This window comes from Heterodontus francisci, chromosome 25, assembly GCF_036365525.1.
Source record: "Heterodontus francisci isolate sHetFra1 chromosome 25, sHetFra1.hap1, whole genome shotgun sequence".
Taxonomy (NCBI): domain Eukaryota; kingdom Metazoa; phylum Chordata; class Chondrichthyes; order Heterodontiformes; family Heterodontidae; genus Heterodontus; species Heterodontus francisci.
The window spans coordinates 23,553,118-23,576,129 of record NC_090395.1 but is presented as its reverse complement, the minus strand read 5'-3'; the positions used below and the strand labels follow the sequence as shown (position 1 = coordinate 23,576,129).

Genomic DNA, 23,012 nt, shown 5'->3' with positions numbered 1-23,012 from the left:
AACTGTTCAGTCAGGCCTAGACCAACCTTTTTATTGCAGGGTACAGATCACTTATCTACATCAGTGCATCCATTCCAGCACTGCCTATGTACAACAGTACAGCCCCTCCCCCCTAGTTTTAATTTACGATGCCTGTGAAGAAATATACATGTCTATACAGGCAATCAGAAAACCCCTAAAAATAAATACTGTGTCCCACGTACATCACTGAATATAAAGTGCCCGCACGTCAGAGCTACCATACTGCTAAAGTTTAATTTCCCCCCCATACTTACAGTCACAGTCCTCACTGACAGATTTTGGCTGCTGAGGGAGAACAGCTGAGTAAATTGAGTGACATGACATGATCTGACAATGCTCAGTAAGCCAGCATTTACCGGACGTGAGCCATTCCCAGAATACTGCCAAGAATTACTCTGCCCTCAACCGGGGCAAGGAGCTTCCCATTAGCCGAAGCTTGACCGAGTCACGATGCCACTAGGCCGAGCTTATTCTTCAGATGAAAGAGCTGGCAGATAGGAGCTCCCAATGTCCCTCGTATCACTATCTCTTGAGGGTTCTCTGACAGAAGTTACTGTGACTGGGGGGAGAGGGGGGAATTTCGCTAACATTTGCCCAGCCTCTCTCAGCAACCCCCACCCTCACCCATTGCAAGTGTTCATCAACAAAAGAAGCTGTCCGTTTTGTTTTCTTTTGATTCTGAGGTGAGGGAGAGCAAGAAGGGAACTTTTTTTTTGTTTTAAAAAAGAAATGAAGAAAGAAAAATTTCAATGCACTTTAGGCCTCGTTGATGGAGAGCTCTCTACGGCAGTCCTGAGTTTCAGAGCAGTGAATCGTCTGTACACCCTCCCTCGAGCCCGTATCGGAATTCCTGCAGGTTGGAAACGCCATGGAAGTGAACAAAGGCTGCGACTACTACCAGGACATGAAATAGCTGGTGTGACTGGAACTGGGCAGAGAAAAGGAAAAGTGTTGGTTAGTAACACCCAGTTTCAGCATGGGGAAGGAAAGGCTGGCAATCCATTTATTTTTCATGGTTGACTATTCAAAACAATATAGAAAAAACTTGCATTTCTATAGCGCCTTTCACGACCTCAGGATCTCCATCAGCCCTTTGTAGCCAATGAAGTACTTTTGAAATGTAGTCACTGTTGTAACTTGGGAAACACGGCAGCCAATTTGTGCACAGCAAGCTACCACGGACAGCAATGTGAACATCACCAGGTAATTTACTTTTAACTCTTGATTTGAGGGACAAATATTTGTGAGGACACTGGGAAGAACTCCCCTGTTCTTTGAAAAAGTGCCATGAAATCTTTTAAGTCCACCTGAGAGAGCAGGAGGGACCTCAGTTTCACTTCTCATCTGAACGATGCAGCACTCTAACAGTGTTGCAGTGCAGCACCAGCCTGGATTATGTGCTCAATTTGAACTTGAACCTGCCACCTTCTGACTCCAAGGTGAGAATATCACCCACTGAGCCATGACTAAAAAAAAAATTGATTCAAAACAAGGCGTAAGGCTCGCCAAATGGTTCGGTGAGATTATCCAGCAAGTAGCTCAGCCATGGCAATCGGGAAATTCCATGGTTCAATTCCTGTTCTGTATGGAGGTGATCAACCTTATTTACAATTGACTTTAACATCCGTGGGTTTGGGAGGGATTAAATTAAATAGGGTTCCCAGTTCCAAGGTTGATATCCAGCAGCCTCTGCTGGACAGGTGGATGTCGGGACCGCTGGTTGAATTCCAAAGTGATGCCCCTAAGAGCCAAACAGCCTGCTGATACTCACTGTACCGGTGGCCACTTGTGCAAGGTTCTTGAGGGCTGTCGTGGTATTGCTACCCAGAAATGAGTCTTCATGAAATAGAGTGGGGGAAAACTGGAGAGAAACTTGGCCAGAGATGTAAAGAGTAGCATTGCAGGGAGACAAACAGATTGCAAACCAATTGAGGAAACCCAACAGGTCATGTCCCTTTAGCGCTCAGTCACTCCCCTCATGTCATAGATGGAAGAATCTCCATTCATTCTAGAACAGCTCCACTGATTGAAATGGGGCCAGTGACATCACTGACTTGAACCCTGACCCCAGATACTCTTCGGCCAGCAGTTTCCATCCAGTGCTTCATTTTTTGAAATAGGAAATAGAGGCTATTTTGATTTTGTTCAACATTCTTTCATTTTTAATACTGCATCACTGAAACACCATCATTTTGCCATCAGTTGCCTCTGACTCCATCACAGAATGTGACGGCTCTGAGATACCAGGCAAGAGAACTCTTGGTGATGCGACACCTACACCCACACAGTGCTAACCTCAAAACAGAAACTTGGGTTTCAATCTCTGGTGAATTTGACCAGCCTCCAGTGCGACTGGAACACGTCACCAGGTCCAAGGCTGCGCGGGGCATCCGGGGCTGTGCACCGATCTGGGACAGGTTGGCTCCAGTAACAGAGGGTGATAATTGGTTAAAGAGTTGAGCTGTACATTACCCAGATATCACATTTGCCAGGGAAGAAACGTTCTGGAATGCGGGCAGCGTATAACCCGGCCCCAGTGATGTACATCACAGCCATCAGGTAAAACCAGCCCATCTGTCCAACAGTTGTCGCTTTTACAAAACCTTCAGCGATGGTGAAATGTAGAGTAGGAACAATACCACTCAGGCCAAGACCCAGAAACACACCTGTAGAAATGAATGGAAGAGGAATGAGTATAATACACAGCACACACACTGATGTGGATAACACCGCGTGTCACCCACACAAACATACACACCGCACGCGCTACCCACACACACAGGTACCCCATGCGCAACACACGCATCCGCGCGCACCATATACATGCACACAGGCACCGTGTGCCACAACACAGGCGTACCGCGCGTACCATACACATACACAACGCACTCATACACTTGTATTTATTTAGCATCTTTAACATAGTAAAATGTTCCAAGAAGCTTCACAGGAACATTGTCAGATAATATTTAACACCCAGTCACCTGAGTAGACATTAGGATAGATGGCCAAAAGCTTAGTCAAAGAGGTAGATTTTAAGGACTGTCTTAAAGGAGACAAGAGAGGTAGAGAAGTGGAGAGAGTAGGGAGGGAATTCCAGAGAGTAGGGAGGGAATTCCAGAGAGTAGGGAGGGAATTCCAGAGCTTCGGGCCAAGACAGATGAAAGCACAGCTGTCAATGGTGGAGTGATTAAATTCAGGAATGTGCAAAAGGCTAGAATTGGAGGAGATATCTCAGAAAATTGTAGAGCTGGAGGAGGTACAGAGGGCGAGGCCATGGAATCATTTGACAACAAGGATGAGGATTTTAAAATCGTGGCATTGCTTAACTAGGTGTCAATGTCAGCCAGCGAACACAGGCGTGATCGGTGAAGGGGACTTGATGTCAGTTAGGATACAGGCAGCAGAGTTTTGGATGAGCTTAAGTTTAGAGGGTGGAAGATGGGAGACTGGTACAGAGTGTGTTAGAGGTAAATGAGGGTTTCAGCAGCAGATAAACTATGGCAGTGGTGGAATCTGGTGATGTTACTGATGTGGAAATAGGCAGTCTTAGTGATGACGCAGATATGTGGTCAGAAGCTCATCTCTGGATATGAACAGCCTGCTTCAGCCTCAGAGAGTTGCTAGGGAGAGGGATGGTGTCAGTGGCTAAGTGAGAGAGTTTCTGGCAGGGACCAAAGACAATGGCTTTGGTCTTCCCAACCAATCGTTGAAGGAAATTTCTGCTCATCCAGTACTAGATGCCAAATAAGCAAGTCAGACAATTAAGAGAGATTGGAGAGTGGAGAGATGGTGGTGAGGCACAGCCTACATGTGGAACCTGACGTTCTGTTTTCGGATGATGTCACCGAGGGGCAGCATATTGATCAGAAATAGGAGGGGGCCAAGGATCGATCCTTGGGAGATATTAGAGGCAACGGTGCAGGAGTGGGAAGCCATTGCAGGTGATTCTCTGGCTATGATTAGATAGATAAGAATGAAACCAGGTGAGAGCAGTCCCACACAGCTGGACAACGGTGGTGAGGCAATGAAGGAAGATGGTGTGGGTCAAACATGTCAAAGGCTGCAGACAGCTGGAGAAGGATGAGCAGGAATAGTTTACTTTTGTCACAGTCACATAGGTTGTCACTTGTGACTTTGATAGCTGTTTCGATACTGCAGCAGGGGCGGAAAACTGATTGGAGAAATTCAAACATGGATCTGGGAAACGCAACACATTCAAGGACATCAAACGCTGACTGTCTGCACAACACACTTGGGCTGTGCACATGACAGACCGTGTGCACTACCCACACACATGGACTATGTACACTGCAGACTGTGTGCACTACCCACACACATAGACTGTGTACACTGCAGAAAGAAACTGTGAACATTTCACTGTACACAAGATACACAATTACTGTGCATTATGTTGTGTGCGCACTGTAATATGCACATGACAGTGCATGCTACAAAGATTCTGCATGCTGCAATGTATAAATTGACTGTTCACATTATACTCCACACACAAAGACTGTGCACCTCTGTCAAGATTCAGTATCAGATGTAAAGAGCCATGTGGCAAGATGCCAGGTGATAAAATACTGGGAGAAATTAAGAAAAATTTGACTGTGTGTGGTTCCTTTAATAATCAACTATGACATTTGTAGCCCAGCTCATGTTATGAATGATATGAATGCTAAAGAAAGAAACAGGTCAGACTGAGTGTGGAGGCGGTATCACTGACTGTCACTTCTGCCGTCAATATCCCACTCTGCCCGAGGGATTAGAAACCTGACCCAGTAAAGAGGGTCAGTTAATCAAATAGTTAAAGTACAGTTTCCCTAACCATTCCCAACATACTGAGAGCAACAAGACTCTCACCTGCTCTTGTTAGCCGGTGTTTGGGAGTCGCGAATCTGTCCCACTGAGCAACAATGATGGCCGATATTCCCAGAGCACAAACGATGCCGAGGTAGATGAGCCGGGGCTGGGGGGAGCAGTAGAAGGAATAATACAACCAAGGCACGAAGCTGCCCATGATAAGCAAGGCAATTCCAGAATAGTCTAACCTGGAAACAAAGAGCAAATACATGAGAGGCAAAGCACAAGTAATAGCACATCCCAGCAATATGTCAGTGTGAGGGCAGCAAAAATAACTTTCATTTGTATAGCACCTATAGCAGAGTAAAATATCCCAAAGTGCTTCATAGGAGTGTTATCAAACAAAATTTGATACTGAGCCACATATGGACACATTAGGGTAACGACAAAAACACTCGTCAAAAAGGTAGGTTTGAAGGAGCATTTTAAAGGAGGAAAGCGAGGTGGAGAGGCTCTGGGGGGAGGGGGCGGAGGAATTTCACAGCTTAGGGCCGAGGCAGCTGAAAACAGAGCAGCCAATGATGGAGTGATTAAAATCAGGGATCCAGAATTGCAGAAGCGCAGCAATCTCGAAGGGTTGTGGAGCTGGATGAGATTACAGATATAGAGAGAGGTAAGGCCATGGAGGGATTTGAAAACAAGGGTGAGAATTTGAAGATTGAACCATTGCTCAACCAGGAGCCAATGTATGTCAGTTCACTGATGATTGCACAATGTTCAGCACCATTCATGACTCCTCAGATACTGAAGCAGTCCGTGTAGAAATGCAGCAAGACCTGGGCATTATCCAGGCTTGGGCTGATAAGTGGCAAGTAACATTCGCGCCACACAAGTGCCAGGCAATGACCATCTCCAACAAGAGAGAATCTAATCATCTCCCCTTGACATTCAATGGCATTACCATCGCTGAATCCTCCAGTATCAACATCCTAGGGGTTACCATTGACCAGAAACTGAACTGGAGTAGCCATATAAATACCGTGGCTACAAGAGCAGGTCAGAGGCTAGGAATCCTGAGGCGAGTAACTCATCTCCTGACTCCCCAAAGCCTGTCCACCATCTACAAGGCACAAGTCAGGAGTGTGATGGAATACTCTCCACTTGCCTGGATGGGTGCAGCTCCAACACTCAAGAAGCTCGACACCATCCAGGACAAAGCAGCCCGCTTGATTGGCACCCCATCTACAAACATTCACTAAAATAAAAGCAAAATACTGCGGATGCTGGAAATCTGAAACAAAAACAAGAAATGCTGGATTCACTCAGCAGGTCTGGCAGCATCTGTGGAAAGAGAAGCAGAGTTAACGTTTCGGGTCATTGACCCTTCTTCGGAACTGACAAATATTAGAAAAGTCACAGATTATAAACAAGTGAGGTGGGGGTTGGGCAAGAGATAACAAAGGAGAAGGTGCAGATTGGACCAGGCCACATAGCTGACCAAAAGGTCACGGAGCAAAGGCAAACAATATCAATATGTTAATGGTGTGTTGAAAGACAAAGCATTAGTACAGATTAGGTGTGAATACACTGAATATTGAACAGCAGCAAGTGCAAACCTGAAGAAAAACAACCTGAAAAAAACAGTGGGTAAGCAAACTGAACAAACTAAGATGAAATGAAATAAATGCAAAAAAAGATTGTAAAAAATGTAAAAAGGAATGCAAAAACAAAAAGGAAGAAAAAATAACTAAAAATGACTAAAAATGAAAGTAAAGTGGGGGGCTGTCATGCTCTGAAATTATTGAACTCAATGTTCAGTCCGGCAGGCTGTAGTGTGCCTAATCGGTAGATGAGATGCTGTTCCTCAAGCTTGCGTTGATGTTCACTGGAACACTGCAGCAATCCCAGGACAGAGATGTGAGCATGAGAGCAGGGGGGAGTGTTGAAATGGCAAGCAACCGGAAGCTCAGGGTCCTGCTTGCGGACTGAGCGGAGATGTTCCGCAAAGCGGTCACCCAGTCTGCGCTTGGTCTCCCCAATGTAGAAGAGACCACACTGTGAGCAGCGAATACAGTATACTACATTGAAAGAAGTACAAGTAAATCGCTGCTTCACCTGAAAGGAGTGTTTGGGGCCTGGGATAGTGAGGAGAGAGGAGGTAAATGGGCAGGTATTACACCTCCTGCGATTGCAAGGGAAGGTGCCCTGGGACGGGGACGAGGTGGTGGGGGTAATGGAGGAGTGGACCAGGGTGTCGCGGAGGGAACGATCCCTTCGGAATGCTGACAGGGGAAGGGAGGGGAAGATGCGACTGGTAGTGACTCAGCAAAGGTCTCAGTTTTATCCCCTTACGCCCCCACTTCAATGAATTTCGCGCTCGGCATGACGTTGAGCTCTTCTTCCGTCGCCTCCGCCTCCGGGCTCACTTCTTCGACCAGGAGTCCTCCCCCCGACCAGCAGACCCATTCACCCGCCTCCAGCATTCTCCCTCTACCTGGACCCCTCACCCTGGCCTCTTACCCGCTCTTGATCTCTTCATTGAAAACTGTCGGCGAGACATTGGTCGTCTCAATTTCTCTGCCCCCCTCACTCACTCGAACCTGTCCCCCTCTGAACTTGAGGCACTCCGTTCTCTCAGGTCTAACCCCGACATGGTCATCAAACCTGCAGACAAGGGTGGTGCTGTTGTTGTATGGCGTACCGACCTCTACCTTGCAGAAGCTCAACGCCAACTCACAGACACCTCTTCCTACCTCCCTCTGGACCATGACCCCACCACCGAACATCAAGCCACCGTCCAAAGGACTGTCACTGACCTCATCTCCTCTGGAGATCTTCCCTCTACAGCTTCCAACCTCATAGTCCCGCAACCCCGGACAGCCCGCTTCTACCTCCTTCCCAAAATCCACAAACGGGACTGTCCCGGCAGACCCATTGTGTCAGCCTGCTCCTGCCCAACTGAACTTATTTCTTCCTATCTAGACTCTATCTTTTCTCCGCTGGTCCAGTCTCTTCCCACCTACATCCGTGACTCTTCTGACGCCCTACGTCATTTTGACAATTTCCAGTTTCCTGGTCCCAACCGCCTCCTCTTCACAATGGACGTCCAATCGCTCTACACCTCCATCCCCCACCAGGATGGTTTGAGGGCTCTCCGCTTCTTCCTGGAACAGAGGCCCAACCAGTCCCCATCCACCACCACCCTCCTCCGCCTGGCTGAACTTGTTTTCACATTGAACAACTTCTCCTTCAACTCCACGCACTTCCTTCAAGTAAAAGGTGTCGCTATGGGTACCCGCATGGGTCCTAGTTATGCCTGTCTTTTTGTGGGATATGTCGAGCATTCTTTGTTCCAGTCCTACTCGGGCCCCCTCCCCCAACTCTTTTTCCGGTACATTGATGACTGTATCGGTGCCGTTTCCTGCTCCCGCCCCGAACTAGAAAACTTTATCAACTTTGCTTCCAATTTCCACCCTTCTCTCACCTTTACATGGTCCATCTCTGACACTTCCCTTCCTCGACTTCTCTGTCTCCATCTCTGGGGATAGGTTGTCTACCAATATCCATTATAAGCCCACTGACTCCCACAGCTACCTCGACTACACTTCTTCACACCCTACCTCCTGTAAGGACTCCATTCCATTCTCCCAGTTTCTCCGTCTCCGACGCATCTGCTCTGATGATGCTACCTTCCATGACGGTGCTTCTGATATGACCTCCTTTTTCCTCAACCGAGGATTTCCCCCCACTGTGGTTGACAGGGCTCTCAACCGTGTCCGACCCATTCCCCGCACCTCTACCCTCACCCCTTCCCCTCCCTCCCAGAACCGTGACAGGGTTCCCCTTGTCCTCACTTTTCATCCCACCAGCCTCCATATCCAAAGGATCATCCTCCGCCATTTTCGCCACCTCCAGCGTGATGCCACTACCAGTCGCATCTTCCCCTCCCTTCCCCTGTCAGCATTCCGAAGGTATCGTTCCCTCCGCGACACCCTGGTCCACTCCTCCATTACCCCCACCACCTCGTCCCCGTCCCAGGGCACCTTCCCTTGCAATCGCAGGAGGTGTAATACCTGCCCATTTACCTCCTCTCTCCTCACTATCCCAGGCCCCAAACACTCCTTTCAGGTGAAGCAGCGATTTACTTGTACTTCTTTCAATGTAGTATACTGTATTCGCTGCTCACAGTGTGGTCTCCTCTACATTGGGGAGACCAAGCGCAGACTGGGTGACCGCTTTGCGGAACATCTCCGCTCAGTCCGCAAGCAGGACCCTGAGCTTCCGGTTGCTTGCCATTTCAACACTCCCCCCTGCTCTCATCTCTGTCCTGGGATTGCTGCAGTGTTCCAGTGAACATCAACGCAAGCTTGAGGAACAGCATCTCATCTACCGATTAGGCACACTACAGCCTGCCGGACTGAACATTGAGTTCAATAATTTCAGAGCATGACAGCCCCCCACTTTACTTTCATTTTTAGTCATTTTTAGTTATTTTTTCTTCCTTTTTGTTTTTGCATTCCTTTTTACATTTTTTACAATCTTTTTTTGCATTTATTTCATTTCATCTTAGTTTGTTCAGTTTGCTTACCCACTGTTTTTTTCAGGTTGTTTTTCTTCAGGTTTGCACTTGCTGATGTTCAATATTCAGTATATTCACACCTAATCTGTACTAATGCTTTGTCTTTCAACACACCATTAACATATTGTTTGCCTTTGCTCCGTGACCTTTTGGTCAGCTATGTGGCCTGGTCCAATCTGCACCTTCTCCTTTGTTATCTCTTGCCCAACTCCCACCTCACTTGTTTATAATCTGTGACTTTTCTAATATTTGTCAGTTCCGAAGAAGGGTCACTGACCCGAAACGTTAACTCTGCTTCTCTTTCCACAGATGCTGCCAGACCTGCTGAGTGAATCCAGCATTTCTTGTTTTTGTTACAAACATTCACTCCCTTCACCACCGACACACAGTGGCAGCAGTGTGTACCATCTACAAGATGCACTGCAGCAACGCACCGAGGCTCCTTAGACAGCACCTTCCAAACCCGCGACCTCCACCACCTAGAAGGACAAGGGCAGCAAATGCATGGGAACACCACCACCTGCAAGTTCCCCTCCAAGTTACACACCATCCTGACTTGGAACTATATCGCCGTTCCTTCACTGTCGCTGGGTCAAAATCCTGGAACTCCCTTCCTAACAGCATTGTGGGTCTACCTACCCCACATGGACTGCAGCGGTTCAAGAAGGCAGCTCACCACCACCTTCTCAAGGGCAATTAGGGATGGGCAATAAATGCTGGCCTGGCCAGTGATGTCCACATCCCATGAATGAATAAAAAAAAAGTCTGTAGGGAACATACATACTGTACAAGTGATAGAATATACCAGGACAATGCACTCAGTTCTGCCAGTGACCTAGTGATTAGAGACACTACCCATTGTAGTGCTGAGTCATATAGACCAGGGTGGGTTCTCAAATGTCACTCACCACACACATCCCAGGGAACCACTGCACTGACCTGCCTCTATGGTCTAGTGACACAGTGTAGATTATCCTCAGTCATGGCCCAACTTGTGCATTCATCCCACTACCCAGGCACATCTGTATCCCCTTTTTGATTGAGAGAGTTAGGTTATGTGTTACTACATGCTAGAACCCTCACTGTCCCCCCCCCGTGCAGGGTCTGAGTCCCAGTACTCACTTGGAAAACGTCCTGGAGACTTTCTCTGAGTGGCAGTACACCGTGTGGAAGAGCCAGGAGAAGCTGAGGCAGAGGACAGCTCCCAGAAAAAACATGCCGAACACCACCTTCTCCTGCAGAGGGGCCATGAAGTACATGTTCGGCCTCAGCAAGGTTAGGATTCCCAGACACAGGAAGAAGACAAAACCTGTGAAAGAGCTTCAGTTAACAAAGGTTCATCAAGCAATACACCCGATTAGAGAACTCTGAAAGACACATCAATTGGCATTAAAACAAATCTGGTTATAAAACAGCATCAGATGTGTCACACTGTCCTCTGCTCTCTAATCTGTACAAAAAAATGTTCAGTGTGAGTAAAAAGCAGGGATAATGATGTTACACTCACCCCTTCATGCAGACATTCATTCACAAATGATACTTTCACTCACACCAGTGATGACGTTTACTATACCAGACTGCACAAACGCTCCCAGCACACTCAGTCTCCATTGTCCAATGTCATCCCACTCCCTTGGGCATCTCTCTCTTCCATTCTCCCTCCCCTCGGCTTCTGTCTCCTCCCCCATTCTCCCTCCCCTCGGCTTCTGTCTCCTCCCCCATTATCCCTCCCCTCGGCTTCTGTCTCCTCCCCCATTATCCCTCCCCTCGGCTTCCCGTCTCCTCCCCCATTTTTCCTCCCCATGGCTTCCGTCTTCTCCCCCATTCTCCTTCCCCTCAGCTTCTCTCTCCTCCCCACCCACCCCCCCTTAGCTTCCCTCTCCGCCCCCATTCTCCATCCCCTCAGCTTCCCTCTCCTCCCCTATTCTCCCTCTCTCAGTTGCTTGTGTGGGTGTAATAAGTTTTATGCTGCATCTAACCCCTACAACACTGGATCAGCCTGTGCTTAATGCAGATACATAGCATACTTAGCAAGGACATCTGTTCACCTCGATGTGCATAAAACTTACTCTGAAGAACCTTCTGCTTCTTACAGTCTAGTTCTTACATCTGGTTCACTAATGTCCTTCAGGGAAGGAAATCTGCTGTCCTTACCTGGTCTGGCCGACATGTGACTCCAGACCCACAGCAATGTAGTTGACTCTTACATGCCCTCTGAAAAGTCCTAGCAAGCCACTCAGTTGTATCTAACCACTACGAAGTCAATAAAAAGGAATGAAACCGGACGGACCACCCGGCATTGACCTAGGCACCGGAAACGGTAAACCCAGCCCTGTCGACCCTGCAAAGTTCTCCTTACTAACATCTGGGGGCCTTATGCAAAAGTTGGGAGAGCTGTCCCACAGACTAGTCAAGCAACAGCCTGACATAGTCATACTCACAGAATCATACCTTATAGACAATGTCCCAGATGCTGCCATCACCATCCCTGGGTATGTCCTGTCCCACCGGCAGGACAGACCCAGCAGAGGTGGCGGCACAGTGGTATACAGTAGGGAGGGAGTTGCCCTGGCAGTCCTCAACATAGAATCCGGAGCCCATTAAGTCTCAGAGTATCAGGTCAAACATGGGCAAGGGAACCTGCTGATTACTACCTACCGCCCTCCCTCAGCTGATGAGTCATTACTCCTCCACGTTGAACACCACTTGGAGGAAGCACCGAGGGTGACAAGGGCGCAGAATGTACTCTGGGCGGGGAACTTCAATGTCCATCACCAAGAGTGGCTCGGTAGCACCACTACTGACCGAGCTGGCTGAGTCCTAAAGAACATAGCTGCTAGACTGGGTCTGCAGCAGGTGGTGGGGGAACCAACACGAGGGAAAAACATACTTAACCCTGTCCTCACCAATCTGCCTGCCGCAGATGTATCCGTTCATGAAAGTATTGGTAGGAATGACCACCGCACAGTCCTTGTGGAGACGAAGTCCCGCATTCACATTGAGGATACTGTCCATCGTGTTGTGTGGCACTATCACCGTGCTAAATGGGATAGATTTTGAACAGATCTTGCAATGCAAAACTAAGCATCCATGAGGCGCTGCGGGCCATCAGTGGCAGCAGAATTGTACTCAACCACAATCTGTAACCTCATGGCCCGGCATATCCCCCACTCGAACGTTAGCATCAAGCCAGGAGACCAATCCTGGTTCAATGAAGAGTGCAGGAGGGCATGCCAGGAGCAGCACCAGGCATACCTCAGCCTGGTGAAAAAGCTACAACAGAGGACTACTTGCGTGCCAAACTGCGTAAGCAGCATGCAATAGACAGAGCTAAGCTTTTCCCATAACCAATGGATCAGATCTAAGCTCTGCAGTCCTGCCACATCCAGCCGTGAATGGTGGTGGGCAATTAAACAACTAACTGGACGAGGTGGCTCCACAAATATCCCCATCCTCAATGATGGGGGAGCCCAGCACATCAGTGTGAAAGAAAAGGCAGAAGCATTTGGAACAATCTTCAGCTAAAAGTGCCGAGTTGATTATCCCAGGATCGCAGATGCCAGACTTCAGCCAATTCGATTCACTCCATGTGATATCAAGAAACGACTGAAGGCACTGGATACTGCAAAGGCTGTGGGCCCTGACAATATTCCGGCAATAGTACTGAAGACCTATGCTCCAGAATTTGCTGCACCCCTAGCCAAGCTGTTCCAGTACAGCTACAACACTGGCATCTACCCTGCAATGTGGAAAATTGCCCAGGTATGTCCTGTACACAAAAAGCAGGACAAGTCCAACCTGGCCAATTACCGCCCCATCAGTCTACTCTCAATCGTCAGGAAAGTGATGGAAGGTGTCATCAACAGTGCCATCAAGCAGCACTTGCACAGCAATAACCTGCTCAATGACGTTCAGTTTGGGTTCCGCCAGGGCCACTCAGCTCCTGACCTCATTACAGCTTTGGGTCAAACATGGACAAAAGAACTGAACTCAAGAGGTCAGGTGAGAATGACTGCCCTTGACATCAAGGCAGCATTTGACCGAGTATGGCATCAAGGAGCCCTAGCAAAACTGGAGTCAATGGGAATTGGGGGGAAACTCTCCGCTGGTTGGAGTCATACCTAATACAAAGGAAGATGGTTGTGGTTGTTGGAGGTCAATCAGCTCAGCTCCAGGACATCACTGTAGGAGTTCCTCAGGGTAATGTCCTCGACCCAACCATCTTCAGCTGCTTCATCACTGACCTTCCTTCAATCATAAGGTCAGAAGTAGGGACGTTCGCTGGTGATTTCACAATGTTCAGCACCATTCGTGACTCCTCAGGTACTGAAGCAGTCCGTGTAGAAATGCAGCAAGACCTGGACTATATCCAGGCTTGGGCTGATAAGTGGCAAGTAACATTCGCGCCACACAAGTGCCAGGCAATGACCATCTCCAACAAGAGAGAATCTAACCATCTCCCCTTGACATTCAATGGCATTACCATCGCTGAATCCCCCACTATCAACATCCTAGGGGTTACCATTGACCAGAAACTGAACTGGAGTAGCCATATAAATACCATGGCTACAAGAGCAGGTCAGAGGCTAGGAATTCTGCGGCAAATAACTCACCTCCTGACTCCCCAAAGCCTGTCCACCATCTACAAGACACAAGTCAGGAGTGTGATGGAATACACTCCAATTGCCTGGATGGGTGCAGCTCCAACAACACTCAAGAAGCTCGACACCATCCAGGACAAAGCAGCCCACTTGATTGGCACCCCATCCACAAACATTCACTCGCTCCACCACCGACGCACAGTGACAGCAGTGTGTATCATCTACAAGATGCACTGCAGCAATGCATCAAAGCTCCTTCGACAGCAACTTCAAAACCCACGACCTCTTCCTCCTAGAGGAACAAGGGCAGCAGACGCATGGGAACACCACTACCTGCAAGTTTCCATCCAAGCCACACACCATCCTGACTTGGAAGTATGTTGCTGTTCTTTCACTGTCACTGGGGCAAAATCCTGGAACTCCCTTCCTAACAGCACTGTGGGTGTGCCTACACCACATGGACTGCAGCGGTTCAAGAAGGCAGCTCACCACCAACTTTTCATGAGCAATTAGGGATGGGCAATAAATGCTGCCCTAGCCAGCGACGCCCACATCCCATGAATGAATAAAAAAAAACTCTAGTCCAACTAGCCAGCACAGAAGAGCATTTTCCTGTCTGTAACAGCGGGAAGTCTGATTTAAAGGTGTATTTACAGTTTATAGACAGACTGAGAGGGAAGAGACATAATATCAAAGATCTGTGAGTCATAGCGGGGTTAATAATCCAGGTGTGAATGTCTTCATTCCCTTACCCAGCAGATGTGTCCAGATGTTGCCTGTCTCTGTGTGGATCCTAAAGATACTCTTAAAGCAGGCTCGGAAGGATGGCATAGGAGGCCTGTGACCATACAGCAAATAGTCATTGTCCTTCAGCCAATCTGGGAGCACATCATAAGGGATCACTCGCCAACGGCCCTCCCAAACCTGCAACACACAATACCGGTTATCAGACGCTCTGGTTAACAACCGCTCCGGTTATCAGCCGCTCCATGCCTTCTACATTTTTAAATTGTATTTTTAAACATCAGCTTGGAACAGACAAATCTTACTGTCTGGTAATCAGCCTTAACAATAGAGAATGCATTCAGGGGCAAATATCAACTTCCCATTTACTGAACAAGGCTGTGGAGGGACTTGTACACAAGGAAATGGATTCTGAATTCAATACAATGTGTGACAGGAACCAGTGCAGGTCAATGTGGATGGTGTTGATGGGTGGGTGGACTTAGCATGGGGTTGGATACATGGGGCAGGGTTTTAGGCAGTTTATGGAGGGTGGAGACTGGGAGGCCAGCAAGAAGGGTGTTGGATTCGTCAAATCTTAAGGTGACCAAGACGTTCATAATGTTTTCAGAGATTGATAGCCTGGTGTAGGGACAGAGACAGGTAATGTTATGAAGGTAGAGATGTTGATTTAAATGTCAGCTCAGGGGCAGCACACTGAAATTACAAATGGTTAGACAGTCCAACAAGAGTGTTTTTTAATTCATTCTTTGGATATGGGTGTCGCTGGCGAGGCCAGCATTTATTGACCATCCTAGCTGTCCCTCAGAAAGTGGTGGTGGGCCTCCTTCTTGAACTGCTGGAATTTGTGTGGTGAAGGTGCTCCCGTGGTTCTGGTAAGGAGGAGTGAATGAAATCAATGGCAAAGGTTTTGTTTTTGCAGAAAGAGGTGAAGACAATGGCTGCGGTCAGCACAATGTTGAGCTATAGGAATTTGACTCATCCAAGACAGGAACATGCAGTCTGACAGCATTAGGGGAGCAGAGGGGTCACGAGAGTTAAAAAAGCAGAGCTGGGTGTCAGCAGTGATCATGTGACAGCTGACCTCATGCCCATGGATGATGTCACTGAGATCAGCTCTTAGGGGTCCCCGGAAGTGACAATGCAAGGAAGGGAAGAGCAGCCATTGCTGGAGGTGAGTAGGCTGCATTCCTGATAGGTATATCTAGAAGCATCTTACAGCAGTACCATGGAGGTAGATGATGGAGAGCATTGGTGGGGGTGAGTGCATTGAGCAAAAGATTGAAGAGGGATAATGCATTAGGGCCATCTCCATACTGTGACAGACTTAAGGAATTCAAGCTGGGAGTTCTGGCAGAGATGAGCTCAGAGCTGGAGTTAGAGTATGAATTACTGACACAGCACATAGTCAAAACAGGCGTCACCGACACTGTACAGTTACAGTGTGTGTTACCAACACTGTACAGTTAGAATGTGTATTACTGAACTTTGTACATCAATACAGTGCATGTTACTAAGCTGTACCTTGTACACAAACTCCTCCATCTTCTCCATTGCATGATGGGCCTGGAGAGGCAGGGTTAGGACCCGCACCTCTTCTTCCTCTTCCTCCTCATTTTGTGTTGCAGGGTCTGTCTGGAATTCCATGCCCTACAAAGTAACAGCAGTGTCAGTCAGTGGGCGATCTGGAATCAGTAACATCCTACGATTGAATCCACCCGCATGCTTCACATGTAAACACGGATACTCATCTATTGCTTTCCTTTGCCTACGGTTCTCTCCTTTAGACACAGACCCTCGCTGGGAATTATACCACTTGTGTCACAGCTATCTAGCACCTATCCCAAGGGGTTTCTCCTCACACATGAGCCTAGATTGTGAGTGTAATAGACTGCGAACCATAGGGTATCACAGCTGACCCTGATCTCAGCCTCATCTGACATCTGTACAGACTGTCCAACATGATTCCCTGGATAGTGAATAGGAGCAGGAACCCTGGCTGATGTTTCATCGCCCTATCCCATGCGAGTTGAAAGTCAGTTGCTGCTCCAGCTCAGATCAGCTAACACAGAAATCAAGCCTGGAAGCCATGTTCCTACAGGGCCTCAATGCTTACGACGCAAGCTTTAAGAACTAAACCATGAGGGGAACAGAAACATTTTGAATAAGTTGTTTAATGCTTCTAGTTTCAGATCAGCAGTATACCCACAAAAGCCAATTTCTGTTTTAAATATACCTCAAGTTCAACTTGGCTCAGTTGGGAAGACTCTCAGCTTTGAGTCAGACCCCACTCCTACACAAAGTCGAGGCTTACACTTCAGCCCAGTACTAAGGAGTGCTGCAGTGTCAGAAGTGCCTTCTTTTAGATTGAGACACTAAACTGAGGCCCCATTCAGGTGCATGTAATAATCCCTTATTACAGGCACCTTATTCAAAGAGTTTCTGGTGTCCTGGCCAACATTCAACACTCAACCACACCAACACTGGTCATTTATCACATTTTCTCTTCATGGGATCTTGCTGTGTACAACTACTTACATATTTGCCTGCAGTACGGTTTGCATTGGTATAGCGCCTTTCACAACCTCACGGCATCCGAAAGCCAATGAACTGTAATCACTGTTGTAATGCTGGAAATGTGGTAGCCATTTTCTGCACAGCAAGCTCCCACAAACAGTAATGAGATAATGCCCAGATTAACTATTTTCTAAGCAATGTTGATAGAGATGTTAATATTGGTCAGGACATCAAGGAGAACTCTCATACTCTTCAAATAACGTAATGGAATCTTTTATGTCCAACTGAGAGAGCAGATGGGGCCTCAGCTTAACATCTCATTTGAAAGGTGGCACCTTTGACAGTGCAGTGCTCCCTCAGTACTGCAGTGAAGTGGCAGCCTAGATTTTGTGCTCAAATCTCCAGAATGGACCAATGATAAGCAGACAAGACACAGGAAAATCTCAAAAAACAAGGCTGGCTAAAATGAGGAGAGTGAACTGATGAGTCAGTCCAGGGTGGATGGCTTGATATGAGGTGGGAAGGAAGGGTCACACTTACATGTTTCACAGTATATTTCTAAAGTGTGGTTGTCACAGGGTCAGCCTCAAAGGTCAGTGTAACCCCGGCAGCTTCTTCTAGCTGACGCTAGTGGAGATTCACCACTTCCTTATAGTTTCTCTTAAGGTTGTGAAACTGGCAGACCGCCTCTCTCATTAGCACTTCCAAGTGCACTGAACCTGTTGAAACGCACCACACTTGTGTCATGAATTAACAGTGCATCTTGATGCACTAAAATGAGAAGATGGTGGTGTAGTGGTAATGTCACTGAACTAGTAATCCAGCAAACCAGAGGCCCAGGCTAATGCCCCGGGGACATGGGTTCAAATCCCACCATGGCAGCTGGTGGAATTTAAAGTCAATTAATTAGTAAATTCAATTAATTAATAAAACAATCTGGACTTAAAAGCCAGTCTCAGTAATGGTGCCATGTAGCTATCATTGACTGTTGTAAAAACTCATCTGGTTCACGGATGTCCTTTAGGGAAGGAAATCTGCCAGCCTTACCTGGTCCAGCCTACATGTGACTCCAGATCCACAGCAATGTGGTTGACTCTGAACTGCCCTCTGAAATGGCTAAGCAATACACTCCATTGTCAAGGGCAATTCGGGATGAGCAACAAGTGCTGGCCTTGACAGCGATGCCCACATCCCATGGAAGAATAAAAAATAAATGCTGCTCCATCAGCCCAATCTTTCCGAATTAATACACTTTCTCCTTTCCTGTACATCCCACATCTCTTTAAACATACTGGAGGAGGCGGATTCAGGAAATAGAAGGCCGGGGACTTGATAATTAGGAGAGTGACATGTTGGGATCTCCGTCCCATAAAGTGGAGTAAGTCTAGGAATGCTAACTGAGGCAGGGGCCACTGATATCAAAACACATTTTAATGAGCGACCACCAGGCACAGTCACTCTCCGCACTGGGATGTCCTCCTGCGGTACGTAGATCAACCTCAATGAGAAAGCGTTCAGTTTCTGATAATATACTGCAATGAGTTCAAGGGTGCAGTCTAATGTCAGCCTTGGGACGATAATTATAAGTCAACTCAATTTCATGCTTGCAGCTTGGCGACATCAAAACACCAAGAACACAGCGTCGCAATTCTCTCTCTCCTCCCTCCCCTTAGGCCTCAAGTACTTACAGTTGCTGAATTTCCCCCAGCCTGGGACTCAGTCTTCTCCTCCAGCAGTTCGGTTAATTCGGCATCATTTCTATGGCTGGCACTGCTGAAGTCTCCACACACTTCATTCGGTGACCTCTGGGCAGACATGGGTGCTGAACACTGAGCCTTCTCCTTGGTAGCCCGGGGAAGGCTTGAACAAAACAACAAACTGATGTAAAGAAGAATATAAGGACCGGAGGAGGCTCCGCCACATCTGCTCCTTCTGTAGACCAGGTATAATCTATCCCACGTGGTGTCTACCCCACCCATTTAATACCCATCCATCCCCATTACTTAAACCTTGACATTCTAACCCTCCATACATCCACAGCAGCAATTTAAGGTCAGGGATGAGTACTTGGCTATTTCAGCCACTCAGTGTCAGCATTAACCACTTGAGGTAGGATTAACTTGCTCAGCTGCAAGTAAACCTTCATCGTATCTTAGTGTTTTAGCCCCACAGTGTCACACTACCAAGAATTCTCATCCTTGTTTTCAAATCCTTCCACGGCCTTGCCCCTCCTAATCTTTGCACCCTCCACCAGCCCTACAACTCACCAAGATCTCTGCCTTCCTCCAATTCTGGCTTCCCGCTTCCTTCTCTCCACCATTGATGGCTACAGTTCTCTGGGCCATAAGCTCTACAACTCCCTCCCTACACCTTTCTCCTCCATGATGATGCTCCTTAAAACCTAACCTCTTTGATCAAGCTTTTTTGGCCACTTGTCCCAATGTCTCCTTCACTGGCTCAGTAGCAATCTGTATCCTATTACACTCTGTGAGGTGCCTAGGGACCTTTTACTTGATAAAGGCCCTATATAAATGCAAGTTGTTGTAAAAATGCAAATTTGGTGTCAGTTTAGAGGCTTCCTCTCCCACAGATCCCACAGCCGGGATTTTCAATTGCCAGTGGGGTTGGGAAGGAATGTGGGTGCGATTTGAAAATGCGTTTCCTGGAGGGCAGCACTGGATCTCGCCGCCTCTGGAATGCGAGGCAATTTTGAAAGGGAGGGCAGGAGCGGGGGACAGAGGAACCCACTTGCCTTCAATTAACAACCCATTCAGCACCTTGTGGAGGTTGTTAATGAGCAAGAAAGAACGCAAAGATAATTTTCAGATCACCAAACTTAAACAGTCTGGTGCACGTTAGTGCATAGCTGTCAGGTTCAGAGCATGGAGAGGTAAAGTTTTTTTTATTGATGTTGAAAAATTTCCACAGCTGGGGGATGTTGCACTGGATCTTGTTCTTTACCTTCCATTTGGCTGTTTGGCCACTTTTACGCTTGGTGAGGCTTTGAGGAGCTGCCTGCTCTCTTCTGCAAGGCAGTGGTAGGCCCCATCATGGCTGCCATCAGCCTTTGTCTCTCACGGTCTGCAGGCAGCTCGTGCTTGGGCACCACTAATGGGGGGTGGAGCTCGCCTCCAGTTCAATTAGGACATTTACATTTAAAGATAGCATCGCGTGAGCAACACAGTGCAGCACAGGGTTGGGACACAGAAATTATTGACAAACAAGGGAGTCAAAGGTTATCTGGAGTAGGAAGGAAAGTGGAGTTGAGTCCACAAACAGATCAGCCATAATCTTATAGAATGGCTGAGCAGGCTCAAGGGACCGAATGGCTTACTCCTGCTCCTGCGTACATTCGTATGTATTTTTGTTGGGTTCCCGACCCTGATTCGAAAATTCAGCCCCACATTTCGCTCACTCTCCTCCATAAGATCATAATTTACAGTACGGAAGGAGGCCATTTGGCCCATCGTATCTGCACTGGCCGACAAGTAGCCACCCAGCATAATTCCACTTTCCAGCTCCCGGTCCATAACCTGGTAGGTTACGGCACTTCAGGTGCATTTCCCAGTACTTTATAAATGTTATGAGGATTTCTGCCTCTACCACCATTTCAGGCAGAGTGTTCCAGATCCCCACCACCCTCTGGGTGAAACAATTCCCCTCATATCCCCTCTAAACCTCTTACCTCACCATAAATCTATGTCTCCTGTTTATGGACCCCTCAACCAAGGGAAATGAGTTGGCATCCTTCCACTTACGAAAGATGATGGACACACAGCAAACAACTCATTTCGGTGGTGTGTTTTCTCTTGGGGCAACTTTGTTGATGGCTGTGAAGGTCAATCCAGGGTCTTCCTGTCCAATCTATCTAGACCTCTCATAATTTTATACAATACAATTAGGTCTCCCCTCAGCCTCCTCTGTTCCAGAAGAAAACAACTCTAGCCTATCCAATCTTTCCTCATGACTAAAATTCTCCAGTGCGGGCAACATCTTCATAATCTTCTCTGTACCGTCTCTGGCACAATCACATCTTTCCAAAGTGCGGTGACCAGAACTGCATGCAGTAGTCCAGTTGTGGCCTAATTAGTGTTTTATACAGTTCCAACATAACCTCCCAGATTTTGTTCTATGCCTCTTCACCACCCTATCTACCTGTCCAACACCTTCAAATCGCTCCCTTTCTTTTTGGTTCCCTCTGCACACTCTCTCACTTTGGTCCTCCGCACGCTTTCTCTCTCTCTGGTCCCATGCACACACTCTCTCTCTCTTTTTCTGGTCCCCTGCACACACTCTCCCTTTCTCTCTCTGATCCCCTGTATGCACTCTCTTTCTCGGATACCCTACATCTCTCTCTCTCTCTCGGATCCCCTGCACACACTCTCTCGGATCCCCTGCACTCTCTCTCTCTCTCTGATCCCCTGCACTCAGTCTCTCTCTGATCCCCTGCACTCAGTCTCTCTCTGATCCCCTGCACTCAGTCTCTCTCTGATCCCCTGCACTCAGTCTCTCTCTGATCCCCTGCACTCTCTCTCTCTGATCCCCTGCACTCTCTCTCTCTCTGATCCCCTGCACTCTCTCTCTCTCTGATCCCCTGCACTCAGTCTCTCTCTGATCCCCTGCACTCAGTCTCTCTCTCTGATCCCCTGCACTCAGTCTCTCTCTCTGATCCCCTGCACTCAGTCTCTCTCTCTGATCCCCTGCACTCAGTCTCTCTCGGATCCCCTGCACTCTCTCTCTCGGATCCCCTGCACTCTCTCTCTTGGATCCCCTGCACTCTCTCTCTTGGATCCCCTGCACTCTCTCTCTCTCTGATCCCCTGCATTCTGTCTCTCTCTGATCCCCTGCACGCTCTCTCTCTGATCCCCTGCACTCTCTCTCTCTGATCCCCTGCACTCTCTCTCTCTCTCTGATCTCCTGCACTCTCTCTCTCGGATGCCCTGCATTCTGTCTCTCTCTGATCCCCTTTTCTCTGTCTGATCCCCTGCACTCAGTCTCTCTCTGATCCCCTGCACTCTCTCTCTCGGATCCCCTGCACTCTCTCTCTTGGATCCCCTGCACTCTCTCTCTCTCTGATCCCCTGCATTCTGTCTCTCTCTGATCCCCTGCACGCTCTCTCTCTGATCCCCTGCACTCTCTCTCTCTCTCTCTGATCTCCTGCACTCTCTCTCTCGGATGCCCTGCATTCTGTCTCTCTCTGATCCCCAGCACTCAGTCTCTCTCTGATCCCCTTTTCTCTGTCTGATCCCCTGCACTCAGTCTCTCTCTGATCCCCTGCACTCTCGCTGATCTGCAACTCTGTCACTATTATTTCCTACTCTCTCCCTCTCTAATCCCTTACTCCTTCCCTCTGATCCCCTACTCTATCATTTTGACCTCCTGCTCTGGAAACCCCGGGCTTCCCGCCGCTACCTCAGCCACGTTTACCTCATTGATCGCCGAAGAGTCTGCTGACGGCGGTGGCGGTCCCGGGCCTTGCCCGCCTCCCGCTCAGATGCCGGCATCAGTGAGATCCTCCTCGGCCCAGAGCCCGAGCCCGAACACGAACACTTCCGGAGCGCAGGAGAACATCCCGCTTCCGTGAGGCCACAGGACGTGATGCCGTCATGGTGGTGACGCAAGAGCGTCAGCTGGAACCCGTGACGTCACCAGACCAGGCGGAAAATCAGTGACCGGCGTTGTCCAGTCCGGCCTCTGTCTGCCGGTGATTTATGGTCAGACAGTGTCTGGCGTTGTCCAGTCCG

The 23,012-nt window shown here is 48.2% G+C and overlaps 1 protein-coding gene across 1 annotated transcript; it reads right to left on the bottom strand.

The window, feature by feature from the left end:
- LOC137383786 (adiponectin receptor protein 1-like) lies at nt 1-22,848 on the bottom strand. Its single transcript, XM_068056985.1, has 8 exons — nt 22,696-22,848; nt 18,957-19,128; nt 16,276-16,401; nt 14,760-14,931; nt 10,529-10,715; nt 4,888-5,075; nt 2,494-2,687; nt 1-949 (listed from the first exon to the last, which is right to left on the bottom strand). The coding sequence occupies exons 1-8, from the start codon at nt 22,770-22,772 to the stop codon at nt 821-823; spliced, it is 1,245 nt and encodes a 414-aa protein (XP_067913086.1). The 5' UTR covers nt 22,773-22,848; the 3' UTR covers nt 1-820.
- Between the last annotated feature and the right edge of the window lie 164 nt (nt 22,849-23,012).

Coding starts and splice junctions, on each gene's coding strand:
- LOC137383786 (XM_068056985.1), bottom strand. CDS start 22,772: ATGCCGGCATCTGAGCGGGAGGCGGGCAAGGCCCGGGACCGCCACCGC. Junction 19,129..22,695: donor ACTCTTCGGCGATCAATGAG/GTAAACGTGGCT, acceptor GTTTTGTTCAAG/CCTTCCCCGGGCTACCAAGG. Junction 16,402..18,956: donor CTGGGGGAAATTCAGCAACT/GTAAGTACTTGA, acceptor GTTACTTTGTAG/GGCATGGAATTCCAGACAGA.